This window comes from Phocoena phocoena, chromosome 3 (genome assembly GCF_963924675.1).
Source record: "Phocoena phocoena chromosome 3, mPhoPho1.1, whole genome shotgun sequence".
NCBI classification, from domain to species: Eukaryota; Metazoa; Chordata; class Mammalia; order Artiodactyla; family Phocoenidae; genus Phocoena; species Phocoena phocoena.
In genome coordinates, this window is record NC_089221.1 from 8998104 (window position 1) to 9012435 (window position 14332).

At 48.0% G+C, this 14332-nt stretch overlaps 1 protein-coding gene across 1 annotated transcript in view; it reads left to right on the forward strand.

Moving 5' to 3' along the window:
- Positions 1-14332, forward strand: part of ANKRD33B (ankyrin repeat domain 33B) — an 87135-nt gene that overhangs the window by 38358 nt on the left and 34445 nt on the right. The window contains exon 2 of the mRNA XM_065875329.1: positions 7975-8104. Coding sequence (XP_065731401.1) covers positions 7975-8104 — 130 coding nt within the window. The remainder of the gene's footprint in view (positions 1-7974; positions 8105-14332) is intronic.

Sequence of the window (14332 nt, forward strand, 5' to 3'; positions counted from 1 at the left end):
GTGCATCAGGAGATACAGATCAAAGTTTTCATTCCAGGGCTCCATATTTACAATTGGGGGAATTTGGAAGCAACTTAAGTGTCCGTAAGTTTAAGGGATAAATGACTAGTGAGGGACCCACCTCTGGAGGTACTATACTAGTCACGATGTGGAAAGATCACCCATCCAGCACTGAATAATTCAAGTTGCAGGCTCACATGTACGTGGAAATACTATTTTCCATAAATACTTAAAATACAAAATAGTACTTTACGTTTTATGTATTGTGTATAGGTGTATGCATGCAGAGTAAAAAATCAAAAGCAAAATCAGGAAGGTTAACCCATCAGCACCAAATAGTGGTTGCTTCTGGGGAGAAAGGTACATAAGGGAATTACTTCTGGAATGTTGACTTTGGACAGAAGTTTGAAGAAATTATGACAAAATATTAGCTTTTGTTACTGTAGCCGATGAGACATGGGTGTTTGTTGTATTACTTTCTGTTTTAGTTTTTTTCAGTATTGGATTTTTTTTTTTCCACGATGAACACGCCTGCGCACTTGCTGAAGTGCGCCGCGGGGTCGGTAGTATCTGGTGCCAGCCGGTGATTAGGTGTTGTGCCTGGTTCTGTTTGGTTCCCCAGTGTCGACATGGGCCCTGGCACAGCTCAGCCCATGGTAAGTGTTTACTGCACAAGGTGTACATGGGACGCTCCGTGGGGTTCCTCGCTGTGAGCTGTCTGCTGAGAGGTGCTTGGCCACACCCTGCAGTGCGATGACCCCCTCGGGACCTGCCTGCTGGCCAAGTGGTCACCCCCAGGCCCAACCGCTCCGCACCAGACCTGGACATGCCCTTCACCCTCTGAACTTCTAATGGCATAGTGCAGAGAGTAATCCAGCTGAAGATACTAAAAATCACACCTCCAAGAGTCTTGTGTGTGTTCAAAGGGAAATAGATGTCATAGCATGTAAATTGCATGCAAATCTGAATGCCTGGGGAGACACTGCAGAGGGGAAGTCTGCTGTTTGGGCTTTGCTGTTGGGTTCATTCGACAACCCTGACTCAGCCGGGAAGGGTTTCACAACACCATTTCATAGTTCAGTGAGATGTTGAAGAGCAGCAACGGTGGGCTTCCTCACAAGCCGCGTGTTTTAGGATTCTCCACCTTACAGGGGGCGCCCTCTCTCACGATCATTCGAGGTTAGGCCCATGGAAAGGATTTCCGCCTGTGGAGCTGGGCTTGTAGCCTCATTACCCACCATTTTTTCTGTAATACATTGAAATAATGAACTGATGTCATGGGAAAATAGAATTATTAAGGCTTTTATAAGATACCCCTTCCCTTTAGAATCTCAGTGGGAGAACAGCTTAATTAGATGGTCGGAAGGTGTTTTCAAAAGACTTTCAGAATGGAAAATCCAAGTCAGTCTTGCGCTGGTCTGTGTGTCTGCATCACAGAGCAAGGCTGAACCAGGAATCCAGTCCCTCATGGGGACCTCATCCCTCTTACTGTGACCAAATGGTATAATTGTACCATTGTATTTGCCGTGATCAGATGGTATAATTTATTTTCATGCTGGATTCGCATCTTCATCCCCCAGTGGAATATCCTTTTCTTAAGTCCCGGTATTAATTTGCATCACCTTTAAAGTTAACAGAGGGAAACTTTGCTGCAGCCTTAGTACTAGAAGGCCAGCCTAGTAGCTGTTTTATTATGTCCGTCTGACAGATTTTCAGGCTCATCAACAGTCCTCCTGAGATTATGGGCTTTGCTGACTACCTCCCAGCAGCCCCTTGACCTCATCAGCTATCCCAGTTGTAAACATGTCTCAAGGAACCCGGAAACAATCCTCAGAGTAAAACGTCCTGTCACACACATCTGCAGAAGTGTTTTTATTGGTTTGTTTGTTTTGTTTGTTGGGTTTTCTTTGGCCGCACTGTGCGGCACTGTGGGAATCTTAGTTCCCTGACCAGGGATGGAACCGGGGTCCCCTGCAGTGGAAGCGTGGAGTCCTTAACCACTGGACCACCAGGGAACTCCCTGCAAAATGTTTTATGAGATACATAACACCAAAGCCACGTTTACAGAGTGATAGTTTCGATGAGAATTATTTAAAGTCCGCAAGTTCAGGCATTGTTACTGTGATAGTTGCTGGGCTCTTTTGCCTTCCACCAAATGTGCAGGAGTGATGCCCGTAAGTGTACGTGCCAGGCTGGGGTTGGGCAGTGCCTGCTGCCCAGAGGGTCCCGGCCATGCCCTCGCCATTGAATGCGATGGTGCAAAGTTCAGATCCACTTACCATCTAGGAAGAAACTTTACCAAAGCTCTAGTCCTCGTTCATTTATTCAACAAGTATATATCAGCTAGGGTATGTTCTCAGAGCTGGGGACCTGGCAGTAACCAACATAGATCAAATTTTCATCCTGGAATTTTACTTTCTTGTCATGGTGGTCAATCATAAATGAGATTATTGAAACAATGGCTAACACATTTTACCCAACAAATTATGCCCACAGTAGCGGTGACGCATGGTCACCTTTTAGAAACATAGTGTAGCTTAAGAAGACCAGAATTCTCAGGTTCTTTCATAAAGTCACATAAACTTTTCCCTGCCCCCGTCGGTGGTATTATTATGGAGAAAGGCATAGAAATCAATTTTCAAGTAGCTGAGTGTACTCTCGGTTCTGAACCTAAAAGTTGTACAATGAATGGTAGAGTTTTTCCTTACAGTTGGAAATGGACACTGTCCTGTTTCTTCTGTATGGTCAGGGGAATTACTCCGTTATTGTGCCATATGGCTGTGGGGTTTGTACGTGCATCTGGGTGCCGCAGTGTCCCCCTGGTTTGTCACAATCTGTTTCTTTTGCCCACTGCCCCCCTCCCCTCTTCGCAGATGGTTCTTTTTTTTAGTTGTTTACAGTTGTTGTTATAAAACTGTATTTCCTCATGAGACTCTTGTTAAACACCGTGTTTTCTTTCTTGTTTTTCATTGTGAAGTAAAATCGTGTAAGTTCCTCACGAATATGGCTTTGCTTTAAAGAATTCTAATGGTACCAAAATGGAGTGAAAAGTGAAATTAGTTCTCTGAAGTGTTCCTTCCCCAACTACCCTGTATTAATCAGGGGTCACCAGAGAGCTAGAACCAGTAGAGAGTGTTTGTGTGGTGTGTATCTATAGACATATAGAGATATACATGGTTAGATAGATGCATGTATACATATATTGATTCTTAGAGAGATACAGCTAGTTAGTGAGATTTATCCATAGCTGTCCATTTATATCTGTATCTCTGTATATAGGGGGATAGAGACATTTATTTTAAGGAATTGGTTCACACAATTGTGGAAGCTTGGGCGAGTCCAAAATCGGCAGGGTGGCTGGCAGGCTGGAGACCCAGGGGAGAGGTGTAGTTTGAGTCCAAGGGCAGTCTGCCAGGAGAATTCCTTCCTGGTTGCGGGGGCGGGGGGGGGTGTCATTCTTTTTCAGTTCAGGCCTTCAACTGAGTGGATGAGGCCCACGCACGTCATGGAGGGTAATCTGCTTTAGTCAGCATCTACTGATTTAAATGTTAATATCATCCCAAAAATACTGTCACAGAAACACCTGGAGTAACGTTTGACCAAATATCTGGGTACACATAAAACTAACAGACCTCTATTCCCCTTTCTTCTACAGAGGATGCTAATTCAGTATTTTGGTGCAATCCTTCCAGATGTTTCTGTGCATTTGCTAGTGTGTGTGTCTGTGTGTGTGTGTATTGAGAGGTTTAACACACTTAGAAGATGATCTTCTTTCTTCACCCTCCCCTTTAATCTGTTAATGTAATAAATGATGTTGTTTGAATCCTAGTGTTATATCATCCTTTCTTCCTACAAGGAATAGGGCTTTGGTTTGTTTATCTTTGGTTTTTCATGTACAAATGCTTACAATTTTGAAGCAGAAACATCTCAAGTTTATTCTGTTATCATTGCTCTGACTTTTCCACTGTATGTAGGCTTTGAAAATTAGGGCTGTATTTCGAGGGCCTAGAGTTTCTAGCTGACCTCTAAATGGGGGCTTCCACTTGTAGGTACCTTACTTTTTTTTTCCCTTAATAATAATATTTTGTTCTCATGAATGCTTTGTTTGTAATTTAAAAAATAAGCTGTCTGTGGCTTCAGGGAACCACGTGCTAGTGGGTTTCTGATGATTCGGCGGGTGGACAGTACTTTCCTTTGTGACAGGTCCTTTGTTGAATGGTCTTGGGAGGCCATGGTCAGGGGTTGCTAAAGATTGTAGCTCCCCTCCCAGCTTCCTGTCGGGGGCACCAAGATGACCCAGCCAAAACAGAGTTTAAGTTATAGCTAAACACCAGTGTTAAAAATGGAAATGTCAGGGCTTCCCTGGTGACGCAGTGGTTGGGAGTCCGCCTGCCAATGCAGGGGACACGGGTTCGTGCCCCGGTCTGGGAGGGTCCCGCATGCCACGGAGCGGCTGGACCCGTGAGCCATGGGCGCTGAGCCTGCGCATCCGGAGCCTGTGCTCCGCAACGGGAGAGGCCACAACAGTGAGAGGCCCGTGTACCGCAAAAAAAAAAAAAAGGAAATGTCAGCCGTTTGGAACAGATTCCCAGAAAATAGGTAATAAAGGTAATGATTTTTAGTAGTAATGGAAGTCTCTGTGGAGACTAGAGCTACTACTTCTGTGTTCAATACCATTTTGTCCTGAGTCCTTAAATTGCATTATCTATGTTTTTTTCCTGATAATCTTCATTTCTGACCTAAGGTTATGCTAAGATTTCCAAGGCCACCATCAGAAGGGGCTTACTTCACATTTAGGGAAGGCTTACCTTAGGGGCTGGAAGGGGCTGTGGTTCTAGAACAGATCCCCTTTTGATTGGGATAGGAAGAAGTGGAGGTGAGGCTGATTCCAAAAGAACCAGGAACTTCAGGAGCCCCGGAGAGCATCCCTTTATTTATTACCTGCCAAAGGGAAGTCTTCCTTTTAACCGGAATCCTTTTTTTTTTTGGCTATACCACGTGGCTTGCAGGACCTTATTTCCCTGACCAGGCATTGAATCTGGGCCCTCAGCAGTGAAAGTGCACTGGACCACCAGGGAATTCCCTGGAATCCGTAACTAATGGTTGGGTTGGCAGGATTGGTGAAAGTAGATGTCCTTTGAGATGTTTCTGTAGGGTGAGTTTGAAATATGTGTTAAAAAACTTTCAGAATAACTCTTTCCTTTAATCCAGAAATACAGCTTCTAAGAATGTCCTCTGAGAAAATAAGAAATGATATGCACACAGCCTCAGCTCTAGGAATTTTCATTGCAGGTTTGACTCATAATAGAGAAAAACAGGAAAAAAATCTCAGAGTCCAAGAATAGGGATCCATTAAATAACTAAGATTCTGCAATATGTATGATACCCCACAGCCGCTGGAAATGTTGACACGGAATTACTTTTATTGGTAGATGTTGCTGTATATTCCTGACAAACATATAGGAAATAATCCTGTGTTTTGGTTTAAAATTTTTTTTAAAAGTGTGTGTGTGTGTGTGTGTGTGTGTGTGTGTGTGTGTGTGTGTGAGATTGTGTGTCTGGACTGAAAATTTTTTTTCTAATATATGTTTCTGGATTTGTTTTCTGTAGTAACTATGAGCTCCTTGTGGAATTATATAAAAAGGAAGTGGCTACATTTTGTACAACATGCCTCATTTATAAGTCAGGAAATGATTGTAGAATATTCGAGAAATACTGTCATCCAAAGAAACTCAGAGTGAGACTGCAGCATTTACGATGCGGGGAATCCCAAGTTTTCTGGACCATGTATGTAGCAGTGAGCTGACAAGTTAGCTGGGAGGATGCAGGTGTTGGTGGCAGTGACCTCTGGTTATCAGAGATACTGAAAACTTAGAAGTAGAGCCTGCCTGGGCTGACTCCATGCTTGTTTCTCCTTAAAATTAAATTATTGTGAAACATTTCATTCTGTAGATAGAATGACCTATTTCAAAGAATGCACAGGCAGGAAGGTATTAGATAGCCTTTACTATAGTCACAGAATTATACAGTTCACTTTGCTGTAGTATGTATGTCAGTGTTAAAAAATGAATGGTATTCTCTAAAACTTTAAAAATTCTATTATTTGACATTTAATATATTGGGCGGGCAACTGGGAGCCTTATTGAGATAAGCGTGAGGGGTTGCCCATGCCCTCTCCTCATTCCATGAACAATTACATTCTTATTAAAAATCTGGTAAAAATAGAGCTGGGCCACTGTGGGATTGCCCTAAACTTAAGGTTTGCGTCCCCGAGCGCTGGTGGGTGCAGCTGGCAGGGCTCAGAGTCTCTTGATCATTAACTCTGGATCTTGAATTCTTACCCTGGGTTGAATTTTAGGATCTCACCGAATCCTTTGTGACAAGGTGACTTAATCAGCTTGGGATGCTATAACAAAATACCGTGAAATGGGCAGCTTAACAACAGAAATTTATTTCTCACAGTTCTGGAGGCTAGAAATCTGTGGTCAGGGTGCCAGCACGTGGGGTTCTCGTCCTGCTTCCTGGTGCATGATGACCACTGTCATCGCCTGTCCAGCATCTGCAGAAAAAAACACCCTGTGGTGTTTTCTTTTTCCTGATGTCAAGCGTTGGGGTTTTCTCTGACACCAAATCCATGTCGTTTTTCCACACCAGTTCTCCGACACCAGCAGGGTGTCTAAAAATTCAATTAAATTCTGACACTATCTAGAGTCAGCAAGGACCCCATGGGTTAAGGGCTCAGTCGCCCAAGACTGCCCCCAGCTCAGATGCTAGTCACAGGACCCACGGGCCACCTTCTGCCTGACTGGCTATAAATCTGGGATTTCCCGCAGCCCCCCCTCGGGTTCAGTAATTTGCTAGAACGACTCACAGAACTTGGGAAAGTGCTTTACATCCTGCTGCTGCTTTATTATAAGGTCTGTAACTCAGGAACAGCCAGATGAAAGAGAAGCACGGGACCAGGCATGGGGGAGGGGTGCGGGGCTTCCATGCTCTCTCCTGGCACCTCTGTATGTTCACCAACCCAGCAGCTTTCTGAACCCCCTTGTTTAGGATGTTATGGGGGTTTCATCAAGTAGGTATGATTTGCTCAGCTATTACATCATTGGCCATTAGTCCTTGGACTCAGTTTTCCACCCTCTCCTCCCCACCCCAGAGGTAGGAGTAGGGGTGGGAGGGGCAGTGGAGCTTAAAGATCTAACCTTCTAATAAGCTCTCCTAGAGACCAGCCCCCATCCTGAAGCCACCAAGAGTCATCTCGTTAGCATCCAAAAAGCAAACTCTGAGGGTTTTAGGGGCTGTGTGCCAGGAAAGGGGGTCACCACCGCCCCACCTGGTCTCCGTGCTCCCACTCTTAGAGTCTGTTTTCCACCCAGCAGCCAGAATTGATGCAAACTATTGACAGCGGACTGCCCCAAACGTTCCCCATCTCGCTCAGAGCAAACTCCAGTCCTGCTCTGGCCACTGAGGCCACCTGTGGTCACCAGCCTCCAGGCTGGTCCCTGGGCAGCCAGGCGTGGCCTTCTGCCTGCCCCTCCCCCTCCAGGTCCCCTTGGCGTCTTCCCCCACCTCCTTGGTCTGTGCCCAGCGCCCCATCTCAGCGAGCCCGCCCCAGCACCTGTTCCCGACTGAGCCGCGTGGCCCCGGGGCTCACAACTGCCCTGATCCAGTCTACTTTATAGCACACTTACATCTTAGGTCTGTAGTTGATGCCTCTTCCTCCCGTTAGAATGGAACACCCCGAGGGCGGGGTCTTTGTCCCTGAATTTCCAAGCATAGCACCTCGCTCTTCGCAGCGCTCAGCACACACCTGCGAATGGACCATGGCCAGCTGCTCTAACCTGGTGCTGAGCACCCGGACTGGGTCCTCACCTCACTCCTGCCCGTCGTGCCCAGCAGGGCAGGGGATGCATGCTGCTGTTGGGTGGTGATGCTTGCTCTTCCCCTCTGACCTGCTTCCCTCTTCATTTCTAGACCGGCCTCATTGTCGCCTGCTACCACGGCTTTGTGGATACTGTGGTGGTCTTAGCAGACTGCCCCCACGTTGACGTCAACTGGCAGGACAGCGAGGGCAACACGGCCCTAATCACAGCTGCACAGGCAGGTAAGACCCAGCTTCTCTTCCCTCCCAGGCAGTGGTGCTGGGGGCTGCACTTGACCTCGCTCCTGAGATTGACGGCAGAAGGATGTAGTTGATCAGAGGTCGTGCTTTACTGCTAAGAGGGACAAGGAAAGGGCTGAAGGTGGGTGACATTCTCTCTGTGTGTTTGGGACAGTGTGTTGCTGAGTCCAAGCTCATACTGCTCTCTGCATGACAGGCCGGTCAACCCAGAGGTGAGGTGTTAGGGTGAGGAACAGTGACTTTATTCAGAAAACCAGCAGACCAAGAGGACGGTGCAGGTGGACTAGTGTCCCAAAGAACTGTCTTCCGTGAGTTAGAATTCAGGCTTCTTTTATACTAAAAGGGGAGGGAGTGTGGCTGGTTGTTGGAAACTTCTTCCTGCCAGAATCCTTTGTCCTTGCAGCTGTCTGAGCAGGTCTGGCCACAATGTTCCTATAAACCTCCAACAAGACAGTTGTTGTTTTCTGTTTTGCAACTTTTTATCTCTACGTGGATGGAAAAGTGTCACACCTTTAAAGGTCAGGGCCTGGAGAATGAGCTATCCTGTATATTTCAGGCTGTAGGCAACATTCTTTTACAAAAGGTGCAGAGCCAGCATGACTAAGCACAGGCGACAGAGCACAAAGGTGAGAGCAAAAGGAATAGACCTAGTAGGGAGTCAGGTCTGCTGTCTGTTCCAAGTGCAGTTTATGCACTAGTGCAGGACTCAGCGTGGGGCAGAGCTAGCTCTGAAACTGCCCGAAGTCTTTGAACGTGAAGTTGCACCAGAAAGCCAGCTCCACGTCCCCTACCCCAGAGCACTGCACCCCACCCTGTGCTCCCGGGATCTGGGAGATGCTGGTGAACTCATGAGTGGAAGAGGCACTAGTGACCGTGAATGTATAAAAGTGGACATGTTTATGAGGTAACCTTGCACTTGGCTTGGGGATGTAAAGGAAACCAGGGGCTTCTTGCGGAGAGTGTATCAGTGTAACAAGGGGAGGCTGGTAGTGAGAGCACCTTGTAAAGGGTAGGTGAACTTCGTCCTGGGATGTTCATCTCCAGAGGTGGTCCTTATGCCAGCATTGCCAAGTGCCCTGTGCACAGCTCTCCTCTTCTGGAATTGTACTCGGACATTTTGGGGACAAACATGAAACTCTGCTTGTCCCTTCAGAACTGCACTTCCTTTGTAACCATGGTACTAACCGGGTTTGTAATAGACCACTTTCAAAATTCTTGGCCGTCAAGATTACGTCTGTTGCATCACTCAGGTTCTCAGTTTCCAGCAGAGAAGCTACTCCTGGCTGAGTTAGGAAGAAAAGGCGTTTGTTTATTAAAGAATGTGGGTCACCGTTGCTGAGAGTTGTTGAGAACCAGACTCAGGGCCGGGACGCTGCAGAAAATGCCCCAAACCACACAGCGTGTTGATTGTGGAAAGGGAATTTCTGCCGCTGCCACCCAAGGGGGACTTCCCTGTCCTGTCTTGCATCACAGGCCCCTGTGTCTAATCCAGCGTGGGTGACTGATTGCGGAGCCCAGGGGAAGCAGAGACTCAGCATCTTGCAGTTTTGTCCCCATAACGGGAAGTAGTCTGTGCTCACCTGCTTTTCAATCGAGAAGCCTAAGGCAGAAAACCCCCCAAACTTAGCCAGGTGTCAGGGCTGTGCTCACACACGTCCACCTCGTCAGGTGTCAGGGCGTGAAGCTTTCCCTGCATGGAGGCACTCCAGACTTTGAAAGCCCAGGTGCACAACGTCCTGAACAGCAAAAGAGTAAAAGGATATTGTGAGAGGCATTCAGTGACCGTGACCTTATCACTCATTACCCCCACTGGCCAAGAACCTGGGCAGGGACCAGGGGTGGTGAAGTGAAGGGCACTGCTGCCCTTGAGTAATTGTCCAGCTAAATGGCCATCTGATGGGGCTCTGATGAACGGGTGCACTGAGAGCCTTGGCGTGAGAACACCCCGTCTAGCCTGGTGGTTTGGGACACGGGTCGTGGAGGGGGTGGGCATTGAGCTGGGCATTGCAGAGGTCAGAGCGAGGCCATGCCAGCCGATGCACCACAGAGCTTCAGGACCAATAGGGAGCCAGGCATGTCTTAGGAAGAGCCAAGGACCATGTGTGTCTAGGATGGGGGAGGGGTGGCCCCACGAGGAGGCAGGGGACCAGGTCATCAAGAGTCTAGATACAATGCGAGGGAATGCATTTGAGTGGCGTGAGGCTGGGTGTGTGGTGACGGGCGAGATGATCCTGGTGGGCACAGAGGCTGTTTCAGAGAGCAGAGAGGGAGCAGAAGCTGAGTGGCAGAAGGCTCAGGTTCTGGTGGTCGTGATGGTGGGCTGTAGGGGAGAGGTGGGTCTGGGCTGGCTTTCAGCCTTTGGAACGCCAGCTCAGAGGGGTGTACATGAAAGGAGCGGTGGTCGGAGAAACGTTGCCTCCACTCGGTCCCCAGGCCTTTGAAATGCTGAGCCATCTAAGTAAGAGGTCTTCACGGCAGGAGGAAAGTGTGGAGCGTCAGACTCCAGTCCCTGCCGGAATACAGAAGGGATGCCAGGCGTTCCTGAGCAGCAGGGCCAAGGCATGGACGAGAGCACGAGTCTCATCCCGGAGTATGAGAAAGTACAGGAAGGCGAGGTTACTTATTGATTTGCGAGGGCTCTTTATGTGTGTAGGGATATTAGTGGTTGTTTAATACCCATGAGGCACTTTCTGAATTCTTGCCTATTTGAAAATGTTTTTATTTTGTTTTCATTCAGAAAATAACAACTTGTCTTTTGCTTTTTTTAAAAAAAAAATTTCGTGTTGCAGAGGAATAGTCTGAGTCCAGCCTAATTTTTGTCTTTGTTGATACCCTGTTTCTCAGCGTATAAAGATCTCCTGCCCCCTATCCTTGAGAAGAACCCAACCAACCACCACCAACAAAAAAAACCCCCAACTGTCATTATCGTATATTTCCATTCCTGCTCTCTGTGTTTGACTTATATTAGGCATATTTTGACTTCAGGGAACACTTATCTGTTATCTCTTTGAACACTGCATCTGCCTTGCTTTGTTTTTGCTTTCTGGGGTTCCCTCTTAGGTGTAGGTTAGGTCCTCACGTCACAGCTTTCTCTCATCATTGTTTTTTTCTTTTCTATCTTTTACTCCAGGATCTGTGGAAATGCTTCATATTTCTTCATCAGTTTGTTTTTATGCTATTCTTTGGGTTAAATTTATTTTTTTCTTCATGAGAATACTTATGTCTTAGCCCGTTTGGGCTGCTATTACCAAAATACCATAAATTGGGAGCTTAAACAACAGAAATTTATTTCTTACAGTTTTGGACGCTGGAAGTCCAAGGTCAAGGTGCTGGACCATTTGGTTCCTGGCAAGCATGTGACATCTTCCTGCTGTGTTCTTGTACGGTGGAGAGAGCAAGATCCAGGTCTCTGGTGTCTCCTTTTATGAGGACACCAGTCCTATTGGATCAGGCACCAGTCTTCTGACCTCATTTAACCTTAAGTTACCCGCTCAAAGGCTCCATCTCGAAGTACAGTCACGTTGGGGGCTCGGGGCTTCAACATAGGAATTTGGAGGAATACAACGTGTAGTCCATAACGCTCATCTTTAAGCAGAGCCTGTGCTTCCCTGAACTGGTTTATTTAAGTCAAAGATGACACAGGTCCTTTCAGGGTTAGAGAGAGGCCCAGCAAAGGGAGAAGGAAAGGGCTGCATGTGCTTTCCAGGCTCTGGGTCTGAGGCCTGGGGTGCAGAGGGAGAAATCCAGGTGGGGCTGAGGGCAGTCACAGCGGCGGCTCCCGTCCCTGGGCTGCAGGCGTGCGGTGGGGCAGCGGTCTATGCCGGCCAAGGTTGAGCACCACACACCCCTACCTGGTGTCGTTTCTGCTGGCCGCAGGAGCTGGGCGTGGGAGCACCTCAGGTCTCCTGCTTGGCTCATGTGCCTGGGCATTGGAAATGGCATCAGTGGGTCTCTGTGCATCCCCGCAGCCCCCCTTTTTCCCTGGGACACTGCTGGAGTTGCCCCAGGTCTACTCAAACACATGTAATGCACAGACTCATGGACTTTGAGAACGAACTTATAGCTACCAGGGGGGAAGGGTGGGGAGAAGGGACAGTTAGGGAGTTTGGGATTGACACGTACACACTGCTATATTTAAGATGGATAACCAACAAGGACCTACTGTACAGCACAGGGAACTCTGCTCGATGTTATCTGGTAGCTTGGGTGGGAGGGGAGTTTGGGAGAGAATGGATACATGTATATGTATGGCTGAGTCACCTGAAACTATCACAACATAATCGGCTATGCCCTAATATAAAATTAAAAGTTAAAAACAGAAACAAAATCAGAACCCTGTAATGCCCCATCCTTCCCTACAGCTGGCTCCTGTCTCCACTGCCTCTGACAGAAATTCCTTTCTGGAATTCTGGCCAGTGGATGGTGTCCTTCTGTGGTTTCTAGTACCGACAAGGCTTCTCCCTATTGCTTTGGTCATGGGCGGGAAACTCGACAGGGGACAAGACTCCTGTGTTCATGGCCCTCCTGCTGTGACCTCAAGAGCACTGGTGGTCCCTGGTGGAGCCTCCCCTCCAGACAGAGTTAGACTGGAGGGCAGTTGGCAGGACTCACATGGCTGGGGTGTGTTTAAGTATATGGGTACCAGAGGTGAGGGCGTGGCAGGGGGGTGGGGATGTGACCCAGACCGGATCGTGCAGGAGGCTGGCAACGTGGTGGCCGTCCTGGGTGCTTTCTCCACTCAGCCTTGCTGATGTTCTTATAAGCTGATCGTAGAAAACGATACACGATGTTTGGAAAAAAACAACACGTAAGCAGTTAAACACATAAAGCAATTAAACTTAAGGGTGAAGATCTCTTACCTCCTCACTCTTAGTTCTTTCCCATTTTACTTTCTAGAGGTAATAACCATTGTTAACGACTGGATGCGTAGATAAGTTCCTTTCCATCTTCTTTTATAGAAACAAAATACTGTAACGTATTTTCTCTTTTTCCTGGCTTCCACGATCCTCGGCCTATTGACTGATTCGTCCAAGTTCTGTCTGTAGTGTCTGTTTCTTAACCACTCTCACCTCTGCGTGGTCCCCGCTCCCTCCACGGGGGCTCTGAGCCCTGGGACACCCACCCAGGGCTTTGGGGGTGGGGAGGCCTCCTGGCTCTGCCCACCGGAGCTTTAGGATTGAATGTTTAGGGGGAGGGGAAGGAGGGGGAGTATGGTTCTTGTACTACTTTAGAAGAAGTCCAATTAGAAAGCTTGTCCTTCTTTCTCTTAATTGCCTCCGTGTAAGGAAGCGATTTTTCCCTAATTTATTGCCGCAGGTGGAGGTCGTGACCTCACGGGGCTGCTTCCCTCTCTGAGAGCACAGCCTTGAGCTTGTTACTGAACCAAACTTGGGTCTACTCGCCCGCAGTCAGTAAGGCCAGTGTCCTGACACCAGGTGTGGTGGAGGAGAGGGCAGCGTTTATTGCAGGCACCCAGCAAGGAGTCCAGGCAGCTAGTGCTTAAAAGGCCCGAACTCCCCAGAGGCCTTCAGGGAGAGGTTTTTAAAGACAGGGTGAGGGAAGGGGCTGTGGGGTGTGTGATCAGCTCGTGTACGCTCTTCTGATTGGCTGGTGGGAAGAAACTGGGAGTCAACATCATCAACCTTCTGGATCCGACCCATCTGGGGGTCTACATGCCTGTGGGTAGCATACGGTTAACTTCTCCCACCTGGTGGGGACTTAGGTATCTGCAAAATAGCTTAAAGGACGTGGCTCAGATTCTATCGTCTGTAGCCCTTGAGGAGGAACTCAAGGGCCTTGACTTTGTTTAATGGCGAAACCATTATTAATTTGTCTTGCTTGCCTGTTTTCCTTTGTTTCTGCATTTTCTCACTTCTCTGATTAAATTTGTTCTTTGGAACTCGGGGGAGGACCCCGAGGCTAAAGTTTTTCTACCAACAAGAGGAAGGCAGAGGACACAGGGGGTGGTGGTCTGTCCCGTGAAGGCCTCATAGGGTCCTGCTCGGTTACAAGCGGGATCGCTGTCACCCACAGGTGGGTAATCTATGTTTTAACCCAGATTTGGTTAAAACACGGATTTCTGGGCCCCACCCCAGGAGTTCTGGATTGTGTAGGTCTGGGGTGGGGCTCGAGACTGTGCCTTTCAGTGAGTTCCCCGGTGATGCTGATGCCGCTGGTCTGGGGACCTCACTCTGAGAACTGGGGCTTTCC